A 16829-nucleotide genomic window follows, 5' to 3' on the forward strand; every position below is an offset into this window, starting at 1 on the left:
TACGGCACGTGGTACTGCCTCTTTAGTTGTCTGTAGAAGTAAACCATTAGGGACTTTCCGAAATAATAATTAATAATAATTATTATGTTAAAATCTTTTTTCGCCTTTATTATCTACATTCACATACTGGATGGGGGCTGGTGGGAAAATCAAAAAGGAGGGATTTAATTTTAACGGCTAAACCATTTTCTTATCAGTAAGTTAATTAATAATATGATAACATGCCCTGCACTTAATGAGCAATCCATACACAAAATCTCGACAAATAGTAATATATCTAACGGTGTTATGGTATGGGGCTTAGTAGGCCTACATATTATTCAAGACCACCATATCTCATCAACTTCCTATAGGACCAGAAGCAATTGAATCATCATCATTCATCATTATTTGATCTGCTATTTGTTGGATAACTTGGTCAGAATGAAAACAAGCAATTTGCCTTCATGGGATTATCTGGATGCATACTATTTATAATGGAGATGTAGTTTCCCACATTGCCCTTTCAATATTGCTGGTGTTACACCTGACTTTCCTTCACAGATTAACAAAGTCTCTATTGTATCCCATTTCACAGCTCTCCCTCCTCGCCGCTAGGGGCGCTATAACAACCAGAAGGCCTGTCAGCGGCGGCCCAGTACGAGTCACCGGCCGACTGCTTAGCTCCGCGTCTCTCAGGGTCTGGTCGAGGGAAGCCATGGCTCGACTCGCTGCACTACTGCTCTTACCGGTTCTTATCGAATCGGTATTTTCCATCTCCTTCTTCCTACCCGTCAATTCAAGGAAGTGTTTGCGGGAAGAGATCCACAAAGATGTCCTAGTCACTGGGGAATACGAAATAGGCGAGCAGCCCAACACAAAAACCAACCTGAAGGTGAGCGTCGCAGACCGGCGGGGGCCACTACGTAGCGCGGCTAGCCTAGCCCAGCGGCTAGCCCGGGAGAAGGCCGTAACGCCTCCCTTCTCCTCCTGTTTTTATATTCTGTGTGTGAAGTAGATTCAGTTTGTCTGCACATTTTTGTAAAGTACACGTTTCCCGTCAGTTTGAAAGCCCCTGGTTGTGATATCCGTGGCTGTTTTATTAGAGAGCCCTACGAGTGTCCTGCGGTGGGCCTCGCTCCAGCTGACTTCCTGGTTTCGTGGTCGTATTCGGTGCAGCGCTGCGATCCGTGTTTACTTCTACTTCACGCAAGATGATTCCTTCTAGGGTTATACTTGAAATCAGCAACGCCTATCTCAGTCACCAGTGCCTGCTGGATCTCGGTTAATTGTGTAGGATGCGTTTCTGGTAGTCTTGTCTTCCGCACTGCTTGTTAGCACAACGCTGTACTGCTCACAGAAATGTTACACGTCAGTCTTAGCGTCCATTCACTTCACTCCAAGGCGCTAGCTGATTAGCATAGCATCCTATTCATTGTGGAGCCCAACTCGTTTATAACTATATTGTGGAACATTATATAACAATATCATCCCTAGTTTATAGCATGAACCGAACAATAAAAAGCATCAAGTTTAATAACATTGGGATTATTGCATTAGTACACTGCATCGAAGGGATATTGTAACAGCTGTCAATGGAAGTACTCCAGTGGTCCCTCCAGTTATTTTTTAATCTCAACGTGATACAAACATATGTTTATGTACTGCATTTTGCACACCTTTCAGCACTTCTCAATGATTTTCACTTTAAGTCGCTGACATTCATGTGTTGTTGTTTTTTTTTTTTTACAATTTTTAGATCACAGATTCCTCTAGTCACACTCTTTACTCCAAGGAAGATGCAACAAAGGGAAAGTTTGCATTCACCACTGAAGACTATGACATGTTTGAGGTGTGCTTTGAAAGCAAATCACCCATGGGTAAGTGAATTAAACCAGGTTGTTGTATAAGAAAATACAAGTTTTAGAGCTGATATTTGAAGACCGCATACAAAGGATAGTGCAACATGGAAACGTCCACTCCATCACTGTCCTATTCAAAAACGTTTCTCAAAGCAGAAAAGTATTGAGCCTAAAAGTAAGAATCCCCCAGATGAAGTGCTTGGTTGAAAATACATGCATGCATCCACAATTCCCATGAATACTTATTTCCGTAATCGTTATATTTAAATTCAAAGAGTCCCATCTTTATCTTATGCACCGTGTTTAATTACCTATTAGCATCCTATCACATTGGCGTTTGTAAGCCTTTTCCCAAAAGCCTTTTAGTGAAAGTAAGACTATATGCAAAGGTGCATGTAAAACCTACACTGCAATGCTGAATGACATTGCAATGTTGTCTTTAAGTGCATAGCAGACCATGATCAAGGCAAATTGTACCTTTGATTTACACTCCTCAACATGGTGTGTGAATTCATGTTCAATCAATAAGTATTTTTATTTTCCAATTCTAAATTATTATTTATACAGGGTTAGGGTTAGATGATGATTAAAATGCCAAGGACTCCATTAAAGTAGTGAGTGTTTTAAAGAATTCCAAACACATTACATCTATTTCCTACCGTTTTTAATTATATATATATATATATATATATATATATATATATATATATATATATATATATATATATATATATATATATATATATATATATATATATAACTCCGATGTCCCAAAACATTGCTTATAGATTATATCATGTACATAAGTACTTGAAACCCTTCAGTATTGAAAAGCTGAAAGGTATTCTGATTGTGAGAAAAACCCATGTGGCTGGGTTCCCACAGCTGTCTATCTGGTTTTGTTCTGCATGGTCCAGCTAGCCAAGATAAGGGGACATTTATTTCACAATTGCTAATAACTCTACTGCTTTTCCACAAACCTCATATAGGTAGTACTATTTATTGAAATATAATTAACTGTTCCAACAAAATGACAATACTTAAATAACAGATTCAGTTAGAGATTCAGATTTCTGAAATAGTTAATTATTGGATCATATGGTATTAAGTAACAAACATTGGGCCGAAAATATGGCTCTACATCAGAATAATACTCATCTTGAATAACGAATATTGATAAATGTTGAACACAGTACCTTTTTTTAGTATATGGTCTCTGTCACTCTCACTTTCAAACGGTCATTAACATTGCTTTGTTGTTGTCTACTAGGAACTGGAAGAGTCCCCGACCAGCTAATCAACCTGGACATGAAGCATGGGGTGGAGGCCAAAAACTATGAAGAAGTGAGTTCAGACCACGACAAACCCACCCCTGAATCTCCATACTTCTTTAGGAAGTCCTTTAGAAGTCTGTCATGTTGTAAAATTACTAGAGCAGTCAAGCGATTAAAATATTTAATCGTGATTAATCGCATTAATGTCATAGTTAACTCTAATTAATCGCGATTAATCGCAAATTCATTCATTCAATTCAGTCATGTTGTGAAATTACCATTGTTTATTAAATAACATAGGGGATGTATTTTAGAGGTATTTGTTATTTAATGCATTACATTTTGCCCTAACGGATCGAATGAAGTGGTTTGATTTGTTTGTAACTGTCAAAATAACAGCAATAGATCATTATCATTGATGGAAAGGAATTAAGGGTTAACGATTTGTATTTGAGTCACGCAAGACCGTTCAAGCGAATCAAGTGATTCAACCGATTCCTGAGAATCGCCATCCACCCACGCATCCACACAACTGTAGCCATGCAAGGAAACCCTGCCATGCAAAACTCAATGCTATCAATTGTGCTGTGTGATCCATGTGCCAGTGTGTAGGCAGCTGATGCTCATAACGCTGAACAAAATGAACGTCCATGTGCGGGCGGATAGTGACTGACTGCACTCAATGCGTATTTGCTTACGTCTGCATGAATGATTTAGTTGAAAAGGCTAGCGAGTGCGAACAATGTCGTGGGATGTTCTGCCAAGAGTCCCTCTCTCTTTTCTTGTGGTCTGGATCAAATCCGGCATTACCACTCGTCAGGGTGAATCATATTTAATGCGTTTAACACGTCCATCCTTTGCATGTTATTGAACTGACGTGATCCTGTTGTATCATCTTTTAATTAGAAAACGATTGCAGGCATTTACTCCCATTTTAAGCACTATTCTTGTTGCGTTGGTTTGACGAGCATCTCCTCTGGCCAATCAGATCGCAAAGGTGGAGAAGCTCAAGCCTCTGGAGGTGGAGCTGAGGCGGCTGGAGGACCTGTCGGAGTCCATTGTCAACGACTTTGCCTACATGAAGAAGAGGGAGGAAGAGATGCGGGACACAAACGGTGAGGCCGAGCGAGCCACTTGCCGCTTGCTCACAGCCCCATTACCATAGCTGTGCTAGTTCAGTGTTTCTGCACATGGCTTTTGCAGAGATGGTTGCAGCACATGACCATGACCTCCACCCTTTTGTCTCTCCCACCCCCCCCTCGTCGTTCAGAGTCCACAAACACGAGGGTGCTCTACTTCAGCATCTTCTCCATGTGCTGCCTCATCGGCCTGGCCACCTGGCAGGTGTTCTACCTGAGGCGCTTCTTCAAGGCGAAGAAGCTGATTGAGTAGAACTCTGCCACGCCCCCCTGGAGCTCGGGGCCTCAAGGGGAAGCTGCCGTCCGTCCGCCCGCCCGCCACTCATCTCATCCCAGCAACACTCCCCCCGGGACAGGCTACAGCGAACAACAGCACGCAGGGGTGTAGGGAGTGGGTGGGGTAACCATACGGGGCAGCAACAAGTGTAGGACACCGTTCCTTGGGGTGTATGGGGGGGGGGGGGGGGTAATATTGCAAACTGTGCTTTTTTGGTGGTCTGGAACATGGAAAGCGACGTAGAGGGAAGATGGGTATGGGGGACGAGGTAGGGGGTGTCAGTGCGTGTACAAGGCGTGTCTCGGACCCCCGTTGGCGCCCGTCTTTCTGTCTACACCGTTTTGAATGTTGCAGCAAAGTGAATAAGAACGCGTTGCTTTAATCAGTTGTTATTTTTTCGGTTTGAAGCTCATTTTCAATGGGTGTGCCACGAGAGAATGTCTTGCCCCTCTGTTGTATAATATCTTTGCCATGCCAAGAAAACTAGATAATTGGTGCCCATTTTATCAAGTGAAGGCTTATTTAAAACCGCAAGGTGGGACTGTCGCTTTGAAGAGAAACCCGGCAACCACGGAACTTTTGTGTCGTGTCACCTAATTTGCATACATGTTGGTCAACTAAAAATGGATGGCGTTCTTGGTTTTGTTTTCCTATTGTAAATGCTACTTAGTTGCTTAGAAAGGTATCAGGGAGGGGAATTATACTCTTAGTTATATAATAGGTCACGTCTACCAACTCTTGCACGTTTCTTTTTTAAAAAAGGATTAAAATACATTTTCTTAAAATATTTCCATGAATTGAAATGAATAGGGACTGAAAACCTTCCAAAAGATTGACACACTTAATTATGATGGTTATGACTTTGGGCAGGATAGTATTATTGACATGTTGGCCAATTTCTGGTTTCATCAAGGGTGGTAAAATGATATTAATCTGCCAGTTTATCTTGTAGTCATTCAACGATTGATCTGTAGAATGCCCTGAACGGCCCTTAGTTACAAGTGATATTTATATCTTATTTCTCACTATAGTTATTCCAATTAACAACTCTTAGAAATCCGGCGATTGAGATGTTTTTCTTCATGGAAATCAATTCATAGGATTGATTGGATGATTTATTTCGACAAATTGTTTCTGGGTTCAGCTTCTCCTTCTGTCATGGGTACATTTTTAACAGTGAATATGCGCGTTGTGCGCAACCAATTTTTATGTTGATTGACAAATTTTGTAAAGATTGTGTTTGGCTTTTATTCAATAAAATACCGGATGGGTTTACATGAGTAATTTTTTGCGAATTATTATTTCCATGGACCAAATAAAATCTTTCATCAGTGTGTAGAAATAACGTCAGGTTTATGCATGGTTATATATACCATATATCGTTGTCTGTTGAGAATAAGGTAAATAACTTTGAGTCGCGTCCACCAATCAGATCGCAGGCTTTGTTAAAATGACCCGGAAACTCTAGTCGTGCACATCCGTTTCCAACCCTCTGACGGAAAGGCATTGCGTTGACATTTCACAGTGGAACAACAAGCGAAACAACATGCCCGGTGCCGATAAAAATACGGACCTTTCGGAGAGAATAGAGGCTTTTTTAGCCGACCTGAAGCGTGGAGGCACCGGGGCTGGACCGCTGCGTGGCTCGGCTGAAACTGCCAGAGAAACGACTGCCTTGCTCCGCAGAATAACAGCCCAGGCACGATGGAGCAGTGCAGGTTGGTTAAAGTACCGCCTTGGATACACACTCACTGTCAACACACTAAAGTTTTAGTTTTATATTTAGGGTATTGTATCTATGGTTGTATCTAATATATTTTTAGAATGTAGTACACATAACCGTCCATAAACTTGATGTCTGTCGTTTTGACAGCTGTTCATCAAAACTATTGGTATTACTACTACTAGTTTTACTTGTTAACTTTACCTCAACTTGCCGTGACATAGAAAGAAGATGGGAAGGAATACAATGAATAAATGTGCTGCGATGCTCTATTCATTTGGCAATAGTCGTAATCAAATACCAGGCCAGAACAAGCAATCGCTGTGAGGACTTTATGTTTCCACCTCTCTCAGGCGATCTGATGGAGATCATCCGGAAAGAGGGGAGGAGGATGACGGCAGCCCAGCCGTCCGAGACCACGGTCGGTAACATGGTCCGCAGGGTGCTGAAGATCATCAGGGAGGAGTATGCTCGGTGAGGGTAGATAACGACTCTAGATATTACCCATCTGCTGGCTTCGACATCAACAAACATTCTCTTTGTGTTCATTGACTGGCCCAATGCGATTAGGTCTTATAGTTGTTTAGACCAATATATTTTTACAAAGTGCTTTAAAATACATAGAAATAAGAAAGACAGTGACATTTCCTGGGAAATCCTGTATCTAAAGTGGCAAAATTGTTATAAAAATTGAAAAGGCATAGTTTCAATTCAAGTATGAAGTTTCGAATGAGTGTTTAATGAAACTTGGAGATAAAGTCAGGAACACTTTGGTGGAAAAATATAATGGGGGGGGGGAGGAGCCTAGTTTTGGTTTTGGGCGGTCACATATTTGCCTCCCTGCCTCCAGGTCAAGGGGAAGCAGCGAGGAGACGGATCAGCAGGAGTCTCTCCATAAGCTGCTGACCTCAGGAGGTCTCAGCGAGGAGAACTTCAGACAGCACTTTCCTACTCTCAAAGCCAACGTGATCGAGGCCATCAACGAGTTACTCACTGAGCTTGGTTAGTGGCCTGTTGTTGCCGCTCCTCATTTAGGGCATTTAGCAGACGAAAGCGACCTACAATAAGTTAATTTGTCATAAGAAAGAGAAAATATGTATCGCTGTCGGTACAGTAAGGATGTTCATAGAACCAAGTGCAAAGCACTAACAATCGCTAGGTTAACCCATTCCCTTTGTACAACAGATAAGATGCTACATAACTAAGTACTATAACTAAATATAATGACATACAATGAGTGTGTACATTAAATCCCAGGAAGTACACCATACAATAAGTAGGAGGGGTGGGACCGGGTAGCTATGCAGAGTGTATATGAACTCTTAACAGGCGAGTCTTGAGTCTTTTCTGTTCTGTTGGGAAGTGGCTCTGAATTATTTCAACCATGTTGGTTTTAGCGGACTGAAGGGAGTGACTTAACTTGCATGCTCTCTTGAGATTATCGTTTCATGCAGACGCAAAGATTTGTAAATGGACGCAAGCGAACTACTCTGGACATTGAAATTATGGGCAGATGTTGATTGGGGTAAAGCAATTTTTTTGTTTATAATTCGGGGTCTCAGTTATATCCTGACCGAAGAATGCAGCCCAAAATTATATATTTTTTACCACGTCGGTATATGTGTCTGCATATATGTCTATCTATCTGTCTCTATATCTATTGTATTTTTTTTTCGTGGACTTTTATTTGAGACTACCTTTTTCCCGACCGTATGTCAGAGGGCACGACGTACAACATCGCCATGCAGGCCCTGGAGCACATCCACTCCAACGAGGTCATCATGACCATCGGCCGCTCGCGCACCGTGGAGGACTTCCTCAAGGACGCAGCACGCAAGCGCAAGTTCCACGTTATCGTGGCCGAGTGCGCCCCCTTCTGCCAGGTAGAGGACCAACACCACCAGGCAGCCGTCGTTCACTCTGGGCCTTCGTCAGCCATAGATATAGACTGACTAGATATCGCATTCGGTTTCACATGCGTCAACTATGCCGCCATCTTGCTGCGGGGTAACCACCAAGCTGAATGAATGAACATCCAATGGGGTAGAGGTCCTTTCCTGGTAAAAATCACTCTGAATGTTATTTTTAAGCAATCTTCAAGCGGGTTGGTTTCTGACCTACTTCAGACTTGTGTTCCTTGGTAATGATGGTTAAAAAAATATTTTTTTAATTTTATTTTTACTATCATTACCATGAACACACGTTTGACCCGACCGGCTTGAAGATTGATTAAAAAGAAGGTGATTTAGAGTTATTTTGACTGGGGAAAGACTTCTGCCCCATCGGATTCATTCATTCAGGTGGCTGGTTACCCGGCAGCAAAATGGCGGAGGCATTCACGCATACGTTCCGCTGAACAGCACAGCTCAGGCGATATCTAGTCGGTATTAATATCTATGTCGGTCACCTAGCGGCCATCTTGGCTCTAAACACTTGCTTGCCGTTCACTTCCACACCCAGCTAGTTTAGAACCAGGATGGAACCAAAATGTCCGCCAGGTGAATAAGGCTTGTGTGCCCCGGGAGTTTCTGAGCTTTTCGATTCAGACATGGAAACTTTTCCATGGCTACGAATGCTGCACTCCTGAGATTGCTGGTGGGATTCTAGTCCTTCTACAAACTTATCGTGTCTTTGTTCTCCACAGGGACACAAAATGGCGACCAGCCTCTCGCAGGCAGAGATCGAGACGACAGTTATTCCAGACGCTGCTATATTCGCCGTGATGTCTCGTGTCAATAAGGTACATCTTCCACAATCACGATAAACAAAAAATGTGGTGATTTCGGTGTAGACAAAAAAATAATAAAGATCCAAATGTCCACCTAGCCAGCAGTCAAAACCAGCTTTGACCTGTTGTGTGTAGGCCACACACAACCATTTACAACAACATCTGTTATTTAGTAGACCTAATAAAATGTCCCTTTTCACATCCTAATGTGATGGTCAAACAACTTAAGAAATTATAAATGGACTGCATTTATACAGTGCTTTTCTCACCAGTGTCCACTCATGAGCTTTACAATATCGCCCAATATTCCCCCACTCATGCACGCATTCACACACCGACGGTGATGTCAACCACGCAAGGCGACAGTCAGCTTCTCGGGAGCAGTTAGGGTGAGGCTTCTTGCTCAGGGACACCTTGACACTCGGCTAGGAGGAGCAGGGGATCCACCGCTAGCAACGCCAAGCTTTTAGCTAAGAGCGTTGGCGCCATCATGCGCTCCTGCTAACCCTACGCTGTCCGTCCGCCCGTCAGGTCATCATCGGCACGCAGACGGTGCTCGCCAACGGAGGACTGCGGGCCGTCAACGGCACGCACACGTTGGCCCTCGCCGCCAAACACCACTCCACGCCTCTGATAGTGTGCGCCCCCATGTTCAAACTCTCGCCTCAGGTACCTTGCATCTACATTTGCATTTAGGGCATTTAGCAGACGCTGTTATCCAAAGCGACTGACGCCCACTCATACACACATTGACACACTGACGGCGCAGTCAACCATGGAAGGCGACAAACAACCAGCTCGTGAGGGTTAGGTCTCTTGCTCAGGGACACCTCGACACCCCCCCCCCCCCCCCCCCCCATGTAAATTCCTGTTATGATGCCCTCCCCGTCCCCATAGTCTACTGTCCATGACCGTGCAGCCCACCTGATGTCCTAGACTCCACACGTCCCCATGTTTTGATTCTGACTCTGAACTGTGTTGTCTCCTTAGTTCCCAAACGGGGATGACACGTTTCACAAGTTCGTATCACCCCATGAGGTCCTACCATTCACAGAAGGTAAGTGTGTGTGTGTGTGTGTGTGTGTGTGTGTGTGTGTGTCCTTCCCCAATTGTAGTAATGCCAGAGCTTTTAAAACAAGGAAAATACTTGCTTGACAATATACGCAGATAGACTTCCCTTTCTCACCATCGCACAGCTATGAACAAAGGTCTGTGACACACAGCCTTTGGTGGGTGAGACGCATCCTTCGGGTTGGTTAACGCTTTGCTGTCCCCTCCTCTAGGGGAGATCCTGTCCAAGGTCAACGTGTACTGCCCGGTGTTCGACTACGTTCCGCCGGAGCTCATCACGCTCTTCATCTCCAACATCGGGGGCAACGCGCCGTCGTACATCTACCGGCTGATGAGCGAGCTGTATCACCCCGAGGACCATGAGCTGTAGCTGTAGCCAGGTCCAGAGGACAGACTAACCGAAATAAAAACCTGCTGAACAAACCCTCTACCTTTCTTTTCTTTTTTTATAATTTTAAGAAAATTACATTTTTCTAATATTATTTTATATCAAGTTCGGAACTGTCAGTGAGTAGGGAAAGCTTTTTATGCTTTGATTGTTTTCAGTCAAACTAATACATTTTTGGGGGAATATTTCTGCTGAAGTATACGCTAGGCTACCTTAGTTTTCTACATTCTATTGAGTGTGTGATTCTGCTGATACATTCCCACACTAATTAAATACTGTTAAGAGATCAATTAAAAAAAGTTATTTTCTTATTGTGGATTTTAATTGTGTGTGTAGTATCAGTAGTACTAGTAGCAGTCCGAGAAACGTGTTCCATTTCTTATTTTAGTGTCGACCATTAAATAAGTGTGGACCCGCTGGTTAAAAAAAAATATATACACACATTAATACCACAAACGACCGATAGGAGGCAATCTTGTACACGTTACCAAATAGGATACGGATAGTAAAATGAAAACAAGATACTATCCGCCACCGATTATTGTGATCATGTATGAGCCAAAGAGACCACCGGTCTCACGTAGCGTACACATTTTCGGAAAGAGAATTTTGAAATGTGCCAAAAAGACTGAGTCCCGCTATATTATTCAGGCTGAACTACAGCGTCTATTCACGGGCGCGAACCCACTACTGAGCGGCACGGGGGCTTTGACCTGCTCCGTTTCCGACCTGGGCCGATTCACCCCTCCTTAGACGACCTGGTAGTCCCGGGCTCCCCCAGGAGCACCATATCGATACCGAACTTAGCGCGGACACCCGATCGACATAGCCCACTGCAGCTCAGAACTCCTGAGCTCAACCGATCCGCCAGCCTCAGCCTCCCAGTAGCATGGATTACAGGCGCACGCCACTGCGCCCGGCAAGAGAAGACAGGGCCAGTCGGATATATGTCTTTGAGAAAACATGACGTCATTCAGTACAGTTACTGAGTGATGTCGTGATCGCCATCTAGGGGAGATAGGATGAAGTTATTGGGCTTATGTTACGTCTGTTTCTTAACACATATGACTCTCTCGGAAAGGAAACATCCCCTAAATGGTCAATGTCACCGGATGAATTAGATATTCGTAATTATTCCCTGTAACAATAAAACGTTTAAAGTTCCTGTAATTTCACCGTGATATATTTGTGTAAATGTTTCTGATTGTAAGTTATTGTAGCCCTTATATCATGACTAATACTAGGTTGAAAACGACATTGTTACCCCTTATGATTTTTTCATGACGACCAATAAAAAACGACAGTGTTAGCCCTTATGTTTTTTTTCATGACGACCAATAAAAAACGACAGTGTTACCCCTTATATTTTATTTGACAAAAACAACAGTGTTACCCCTTATGTTTTTTTTCATGACGACCAATAAAAAACGACAGTGTTACCCCTTATGTTTTTTTTCATGACGACCAATAAAAAACGACAGTGTTACCCCTTATGTTTTTTTTCATGACGACCAATAAAAAACGACCGAGTTACCCCTAATATTTTATTTGACAAAAACAACAGTGTTACCCCTTATGTTTTTTTTCATGACGACCAATAAAAAACGACAGTGTTACCCCTTATGTTTTTTTTCATGACGACCAATAAAAAAACAATAAAAAACAACAGTGTTACCCCTTACGTTTTTTTTCATGACGACCAATAAAAAACGACAGTGTTACCCCCTATGTTTTTTTTCATGACGACCAATAAAAAACAACAGTGTTACCCCTTATGTTTTTTTTCATGACGACCAATAAAAAACGACAGTGTTACCCCTTATGTTTTTTTCCATGACGACCAATAAAAAACGACAGTGTTACCCCTTATATTTTATTTGACAAAAACAACAGTGTTACCCCTTATGTTTTTTTTCATGACGACCAATAAAAAACGTCAGTGTTACCCCTTATGTTTTTTTTCATGACGACCAATAAAAAAAAACAGTGTTACCCCTTATGTTTTTTTTCATGACGACCAATAAAAAACGACTGTGTTACCCCCAATGTTTTTTTTCATGACGACCAATAAAAAACAACAGTGTTACCCCTTATTTTTTTTTTCATGACGACCAATAAAAAACGACAGTGTTACCCCTTATGTTTTTTTTCATGACGACCAATAAAAAATGACAGTGTTACCCCTTATATTTTATTTAACAAAAACAACAGTGTTTCCCCTTATGTTTTTTTTCATGACGACCAATAAAAAACGACAGTGTTACCCCTTATGTTTTTTTTCATGACGACCAATAAAAAACGACAGTGTTACCCCTTATATTTTATTTGACAAAAACAACAGTGTTACCCCTTATGTTTTTTTTCATGACGACCAATAAAAAACGAAAGTGTTACCCCTTATGTTTTTTTTCATGACGACCAATAAAAAATGACAGTGTTACCCCTTATATTTTATTTAACAAAAACAACAGTGTTCCCCCTTATGTTTTTTTTCATGACGACCAATAAAAAACGACAGTGTTACCCCTTATGTTTTTTTTCATGACGACCAATAAAAAACAACAGTGTTACCCCCTATGTTTTTTTCATGACGACCAATAAAAAACAACAGTGTTACCCCTTATGTTTTTTTTCATGACGACCAATATAAAACAACAGTGTTACCCCTTATGTTTTTTTTCATGACGACCAATAAAAAACGACAGTGTTACCCCTTATATTTTATTTGACAAAAACAACAGTGTTACCCCTTATGTTTTTTTTCATGACGACCAATAAAAAACGACAGTGGTACCCCTTATGTTTTTTTTCATGACGACATATAAAAAATGACAGTGTTACCCCTTATATTTTATTTGACAAAAACAACAGTGTTATCCCTTATGTTTTTTTTCATGACGACCAATAAAAAACGACAGTGTTACCCCTTATGTTTTTTTTCATGACGACCAATAAAAAATGACAGTGTTACCCCATGTGTATCTTTTCATGACGACCAATAAAAAACAACAGTGTAACCCATTATGTTATTTTTCATGACGACCAATAAAAAACAACAGTGATACCCCTTATGTTTTTTTTCATGACGACCAATAAAAAACGACGGTGTTACCCCTTGTTTTTTTTCATGACGACCAATAAGAAACAACAGTGTAACCCATTATGTTATTTTTCATGACGACCAATAAAAAACAACAGTGTTACCCCCTATGTTTTTTTTCATGACGACCAATAAAAAACGACAGTGTTACCCCTTATGTTTATTTCATGACGACCAATAAAAAATGACAGTGTTACCCCTTATATTTTATTTGACAAAAACAACAGTGTTACCCCTTATGTTTTTTTTCATGACGACCAATAAAAAACGACAGTGTTACCCCTTATGTTTTTTTTCATGACGACCAATAAAAAACAACAGTGTTACCCCTTATATTTTATTTGACAAAAACAACAGTGTTACCCCTTATGTTTTTTTTGATGAGGACCAATAAAAAACGACAGTGTTACCCCTTATGTTTTTTTTCATGACGACCAATAAAAAACAACAGTGTTACCCCTTATGTTTTTTTTCATGACGACCAATAAAAAATGACAGTGTTACCCCTTATATTTTATTTAACAAAAACAACAGTGTTACCCCTTATGTTTTTTTTCATGACGACCAATAAAAAACGACAGTGTTACCCCTTATGTTTTTTTTCATGACGACCAATAAAAAACAACAGTGTTACCCCCTATGTTTTTTTCATGACGACCAATAAAAAACAACAGTGTTACCCCTTATGTTTTTTTTCATGACGACCAATATAAAACAACAGTGTTACCCCTTATGTTTTTTTTCATGACGACCAATAAAAAACGACAGTGTTACCCCTTATATTTTATTTGACAAAAACGACAGTGTTACCCCTTATGTTTTTTTTCATGACGACCAATAAAAAATGACAGTGTTACCCCATGTGTATCTTTTCATGACGACCAATAAAACACAACAGTGTAACCCATTATGTTATTTTTCATGACGACCAATAAAAAACAACAGTGATACCCCTTATGTTTTTTTTCATGACGACCAATAAAAAACGACGGTGTTACCCCTTGTTTTTTTTCATGACGACCAATAAGAAACAACAGTGTAACCCATTATGTTATTTTTCATGACGACCAATAAAAAACAACAGTGTTACCCCCTATGTTTTTTTTCATGACGACCAATAAAAAACGACAGTGTTACCCCTTATGTTTATTTCATGACGACCAATAAAAAATGACAGTGTTACCCCTTATATTTTATTTGACAAAAACAACAGTGTTACCCCTTATGTTTTTTTTCATGACGACCAATAAAAAACGACAGTGTTACCCCTTATGTTTTTTTTCATGACGACCAATAAAAAACAACAGTGTTACCCCTTATATTTTATTTGACAAAAACAACAGTGTTACCCCTTATGTTTTTTTTGATGAGGACCAATAAAAAACGACAGTGTTACCCCTTATGTTTTTTTTCATGACGACCAATAAAAAACAACAGTGTTACCCCTTATGTTTTTTTTCATGACGACCAATAAAAAATGACAGTGTTACCCCTTATATTTTATTTAACAAAAACAACAGTGTTACCCCTTATGTTTTTTTTCATGACGACCAATAAAAAACGACAGTGTTACCCCTTATGTTTTTTTTCATGACGACCAATAAAAAACAACAGTGTTACCCCCTATGTTTTTTTCATGACGACCAATAAAAAACAACAGTGTTACCCCTTATGTTTTTTTTCATGACGACCAATAAAAAACGACAGTGTTACCCCTTATATTTTATTTGACAAAAACAACAGTGTTACCCCTTATGTTTTTTTTCATGACGACCAATAAAAAACGACAGTGGTACCCCTTATGTTTTTTTTCATGACGACATATAAAAAATGACAGTGTTACCCCTTATATTTTATTTGACAAAAACAACAGTGTTACCCCTTATGTTTTTTTTCATGACGACCAATAAAAAATGACAGTGTTACCCCTTATGTTTTTTTTCATGACGACCAATAAAAAATGACAGTGTTACCCCATGTGTATCTTTTCATGACGACCAATAAAAAACAACAGTGTAACCCATTATGTTATTTTTCATGACGACCAATAAAAAACAACAGTGTAACCCATTATGTTATTTTTCATGACGACCAATAAAAAACAACAGTGTTACCCCCTATGTTTTTTTTCATGACGACCAATAAAAAACGACAGTGTTACCCCTTATGTTTATTTCATGACGACCAATAAAAAATGACAGTGTTACCCCTTATATTTTATTTGACAAAAACAACAGTGTTACCCCTTATGTTTTTTTTCATGACGACCAATAAAAAACGACAGTGTTACCCCTTATGTTTTTTTTCATGACGACCAATAAAAAACAACAGCGTTACCCCTTATATTTTATTTGACAAAAACAACAGTGTTACCCCTTATGTTTTTTTTGATGAGGACCAATAAAAAACGACAGTGTTACCCCTTATGTTTTTTTTCATGACGACCAATAAAAAACAACAGTGTTACCCTTTATGTTTTTTTTCATGACGACCAATAAAAAACAACAGTGTTACCCCTTATATTTTATTTGACAAAAACAACAGTGTTACCCCTTATGTTTTTTTTCATGACGACCAATAAAAAACGACAATGTTATCCCCTATGTTTTTTTTCATGACGACGGATAAAAAACAACAGTGTTACCCCTTATGTTTTTTTTCATGACGACCAATAAAAAACGACAGTGTTACCCCTTATGTTTTTTTTCATGACGACCAATAAAAAACGACAGTGTTACCCCTTATATTTTATTTGACAAAAACAACAGTGTTACCCCTTATGTTTTTTTTCATGACGACCAATAAAAAACAACAGTGTTACCCCATGTGTATCTTTTCATGACGACCAATAAAAAACGACAGTGTTACCCCTTGTTTTTTTTAATGACGACCAATAAGAAACAACAGTGTTACCCCCTATGTTTTATTTGATAAATATCGACAGTGTTACCCCTTATGTTTATTTCATGACGGCCGATAAAAAACGACAGTTACAAGAATACATAAAATGTTTTTATTTCTGTATGGTTATACTTGACTTTATAATTTATAATTTATTTCCATGGTGACCAATAAAAAATAACAATGGTAGGCCTACCCCTATCATCGTTTTTGCGGGGATCCGAACCTGAGCTGTTTAGAGTGGTAACCTCCGAACTTATCAATGCACCATCAAGACACCAAATAAAGACAACACAATGGTTATACTTGACGTTATAATTCGCATGAAATAGAGATAAGCATTTTCCAACAGATGACATCAACCGGACTTGAACCCCGGTCTCCAGA

The 16829-nt window shown here is 40.0% G+C and overlaps 2 protein-coding genes across 2 annotated transcripts; both read left to right on the forward strand.

The window, feature by feature from the left end:
• The first annotated feature begins 612 nt into the window (after nucleotides 1-612).
• On the forward strand, nucleotides 613-5812 carry tmed10 (transmembrane p24 trafficking protein 10). The gene is made up of 5 exons (XM_030345517.1): nucleotides 613-874; nucleotides 1739-1859; nucleotides 3112-3185; nucleotides 4104-4230; nucleotides 4386-5812. Exons 1-5 carry the CDS (start codon nucleotides 698-700, stop codon nucleotides 4505-4507), a joined length of 621 nt encoding a protein of 206 aa, XP_030201377.1. The 5' UTR covers nucleotides 613-697; the 3' UTR covers nucleotides 4508-5812.
• A 175-nt stretch (nucleotides 5813-5987) lies between these two features.
• On the forward strand, nucleotides 5988-10483 carry eif2b2 (eukaryotic translation initiation factor 2B, subunit 2 beta). Its single transcript, XM_030345831.1, has 8 exons — nucleotides 5988-6249; nucleotides 6608-6728; nucleotides 7105-7256; nucleotides 7974-8137; nucleotides 8899-8994; nucleotides 9514-9651; nucleotides 9973-10039; nucleotides 10266-10483. Exons 1-8 carry the CDS (start codon nucleotides 6078-6080, stop codon nucleotides 10421-10423), a joined length of 1068 nt encoding a protein of 355 aa, XP_030201691.1. The 5' UTR covers nucleotides 5988-6077; the 3' UTR covers nucleotides 10424-10483.
• Nucleotides 10484-16829: the final 6346 nt, after the last annotated feature.

The sequence above is a fragment of the Gadus morhua genome, chromosome 21 (genome assembly GCF_902167405.1).
Source record: "Gadus morhua chromosome 21, gadMor3.0, whole genome shotgun sequence".
Taxonomy (NCBI): Eukaryota; Metazoa; Chordata; class Actinopteri; order Gadiformes; family Gadidae; genus Gadus; species Gadus morhua.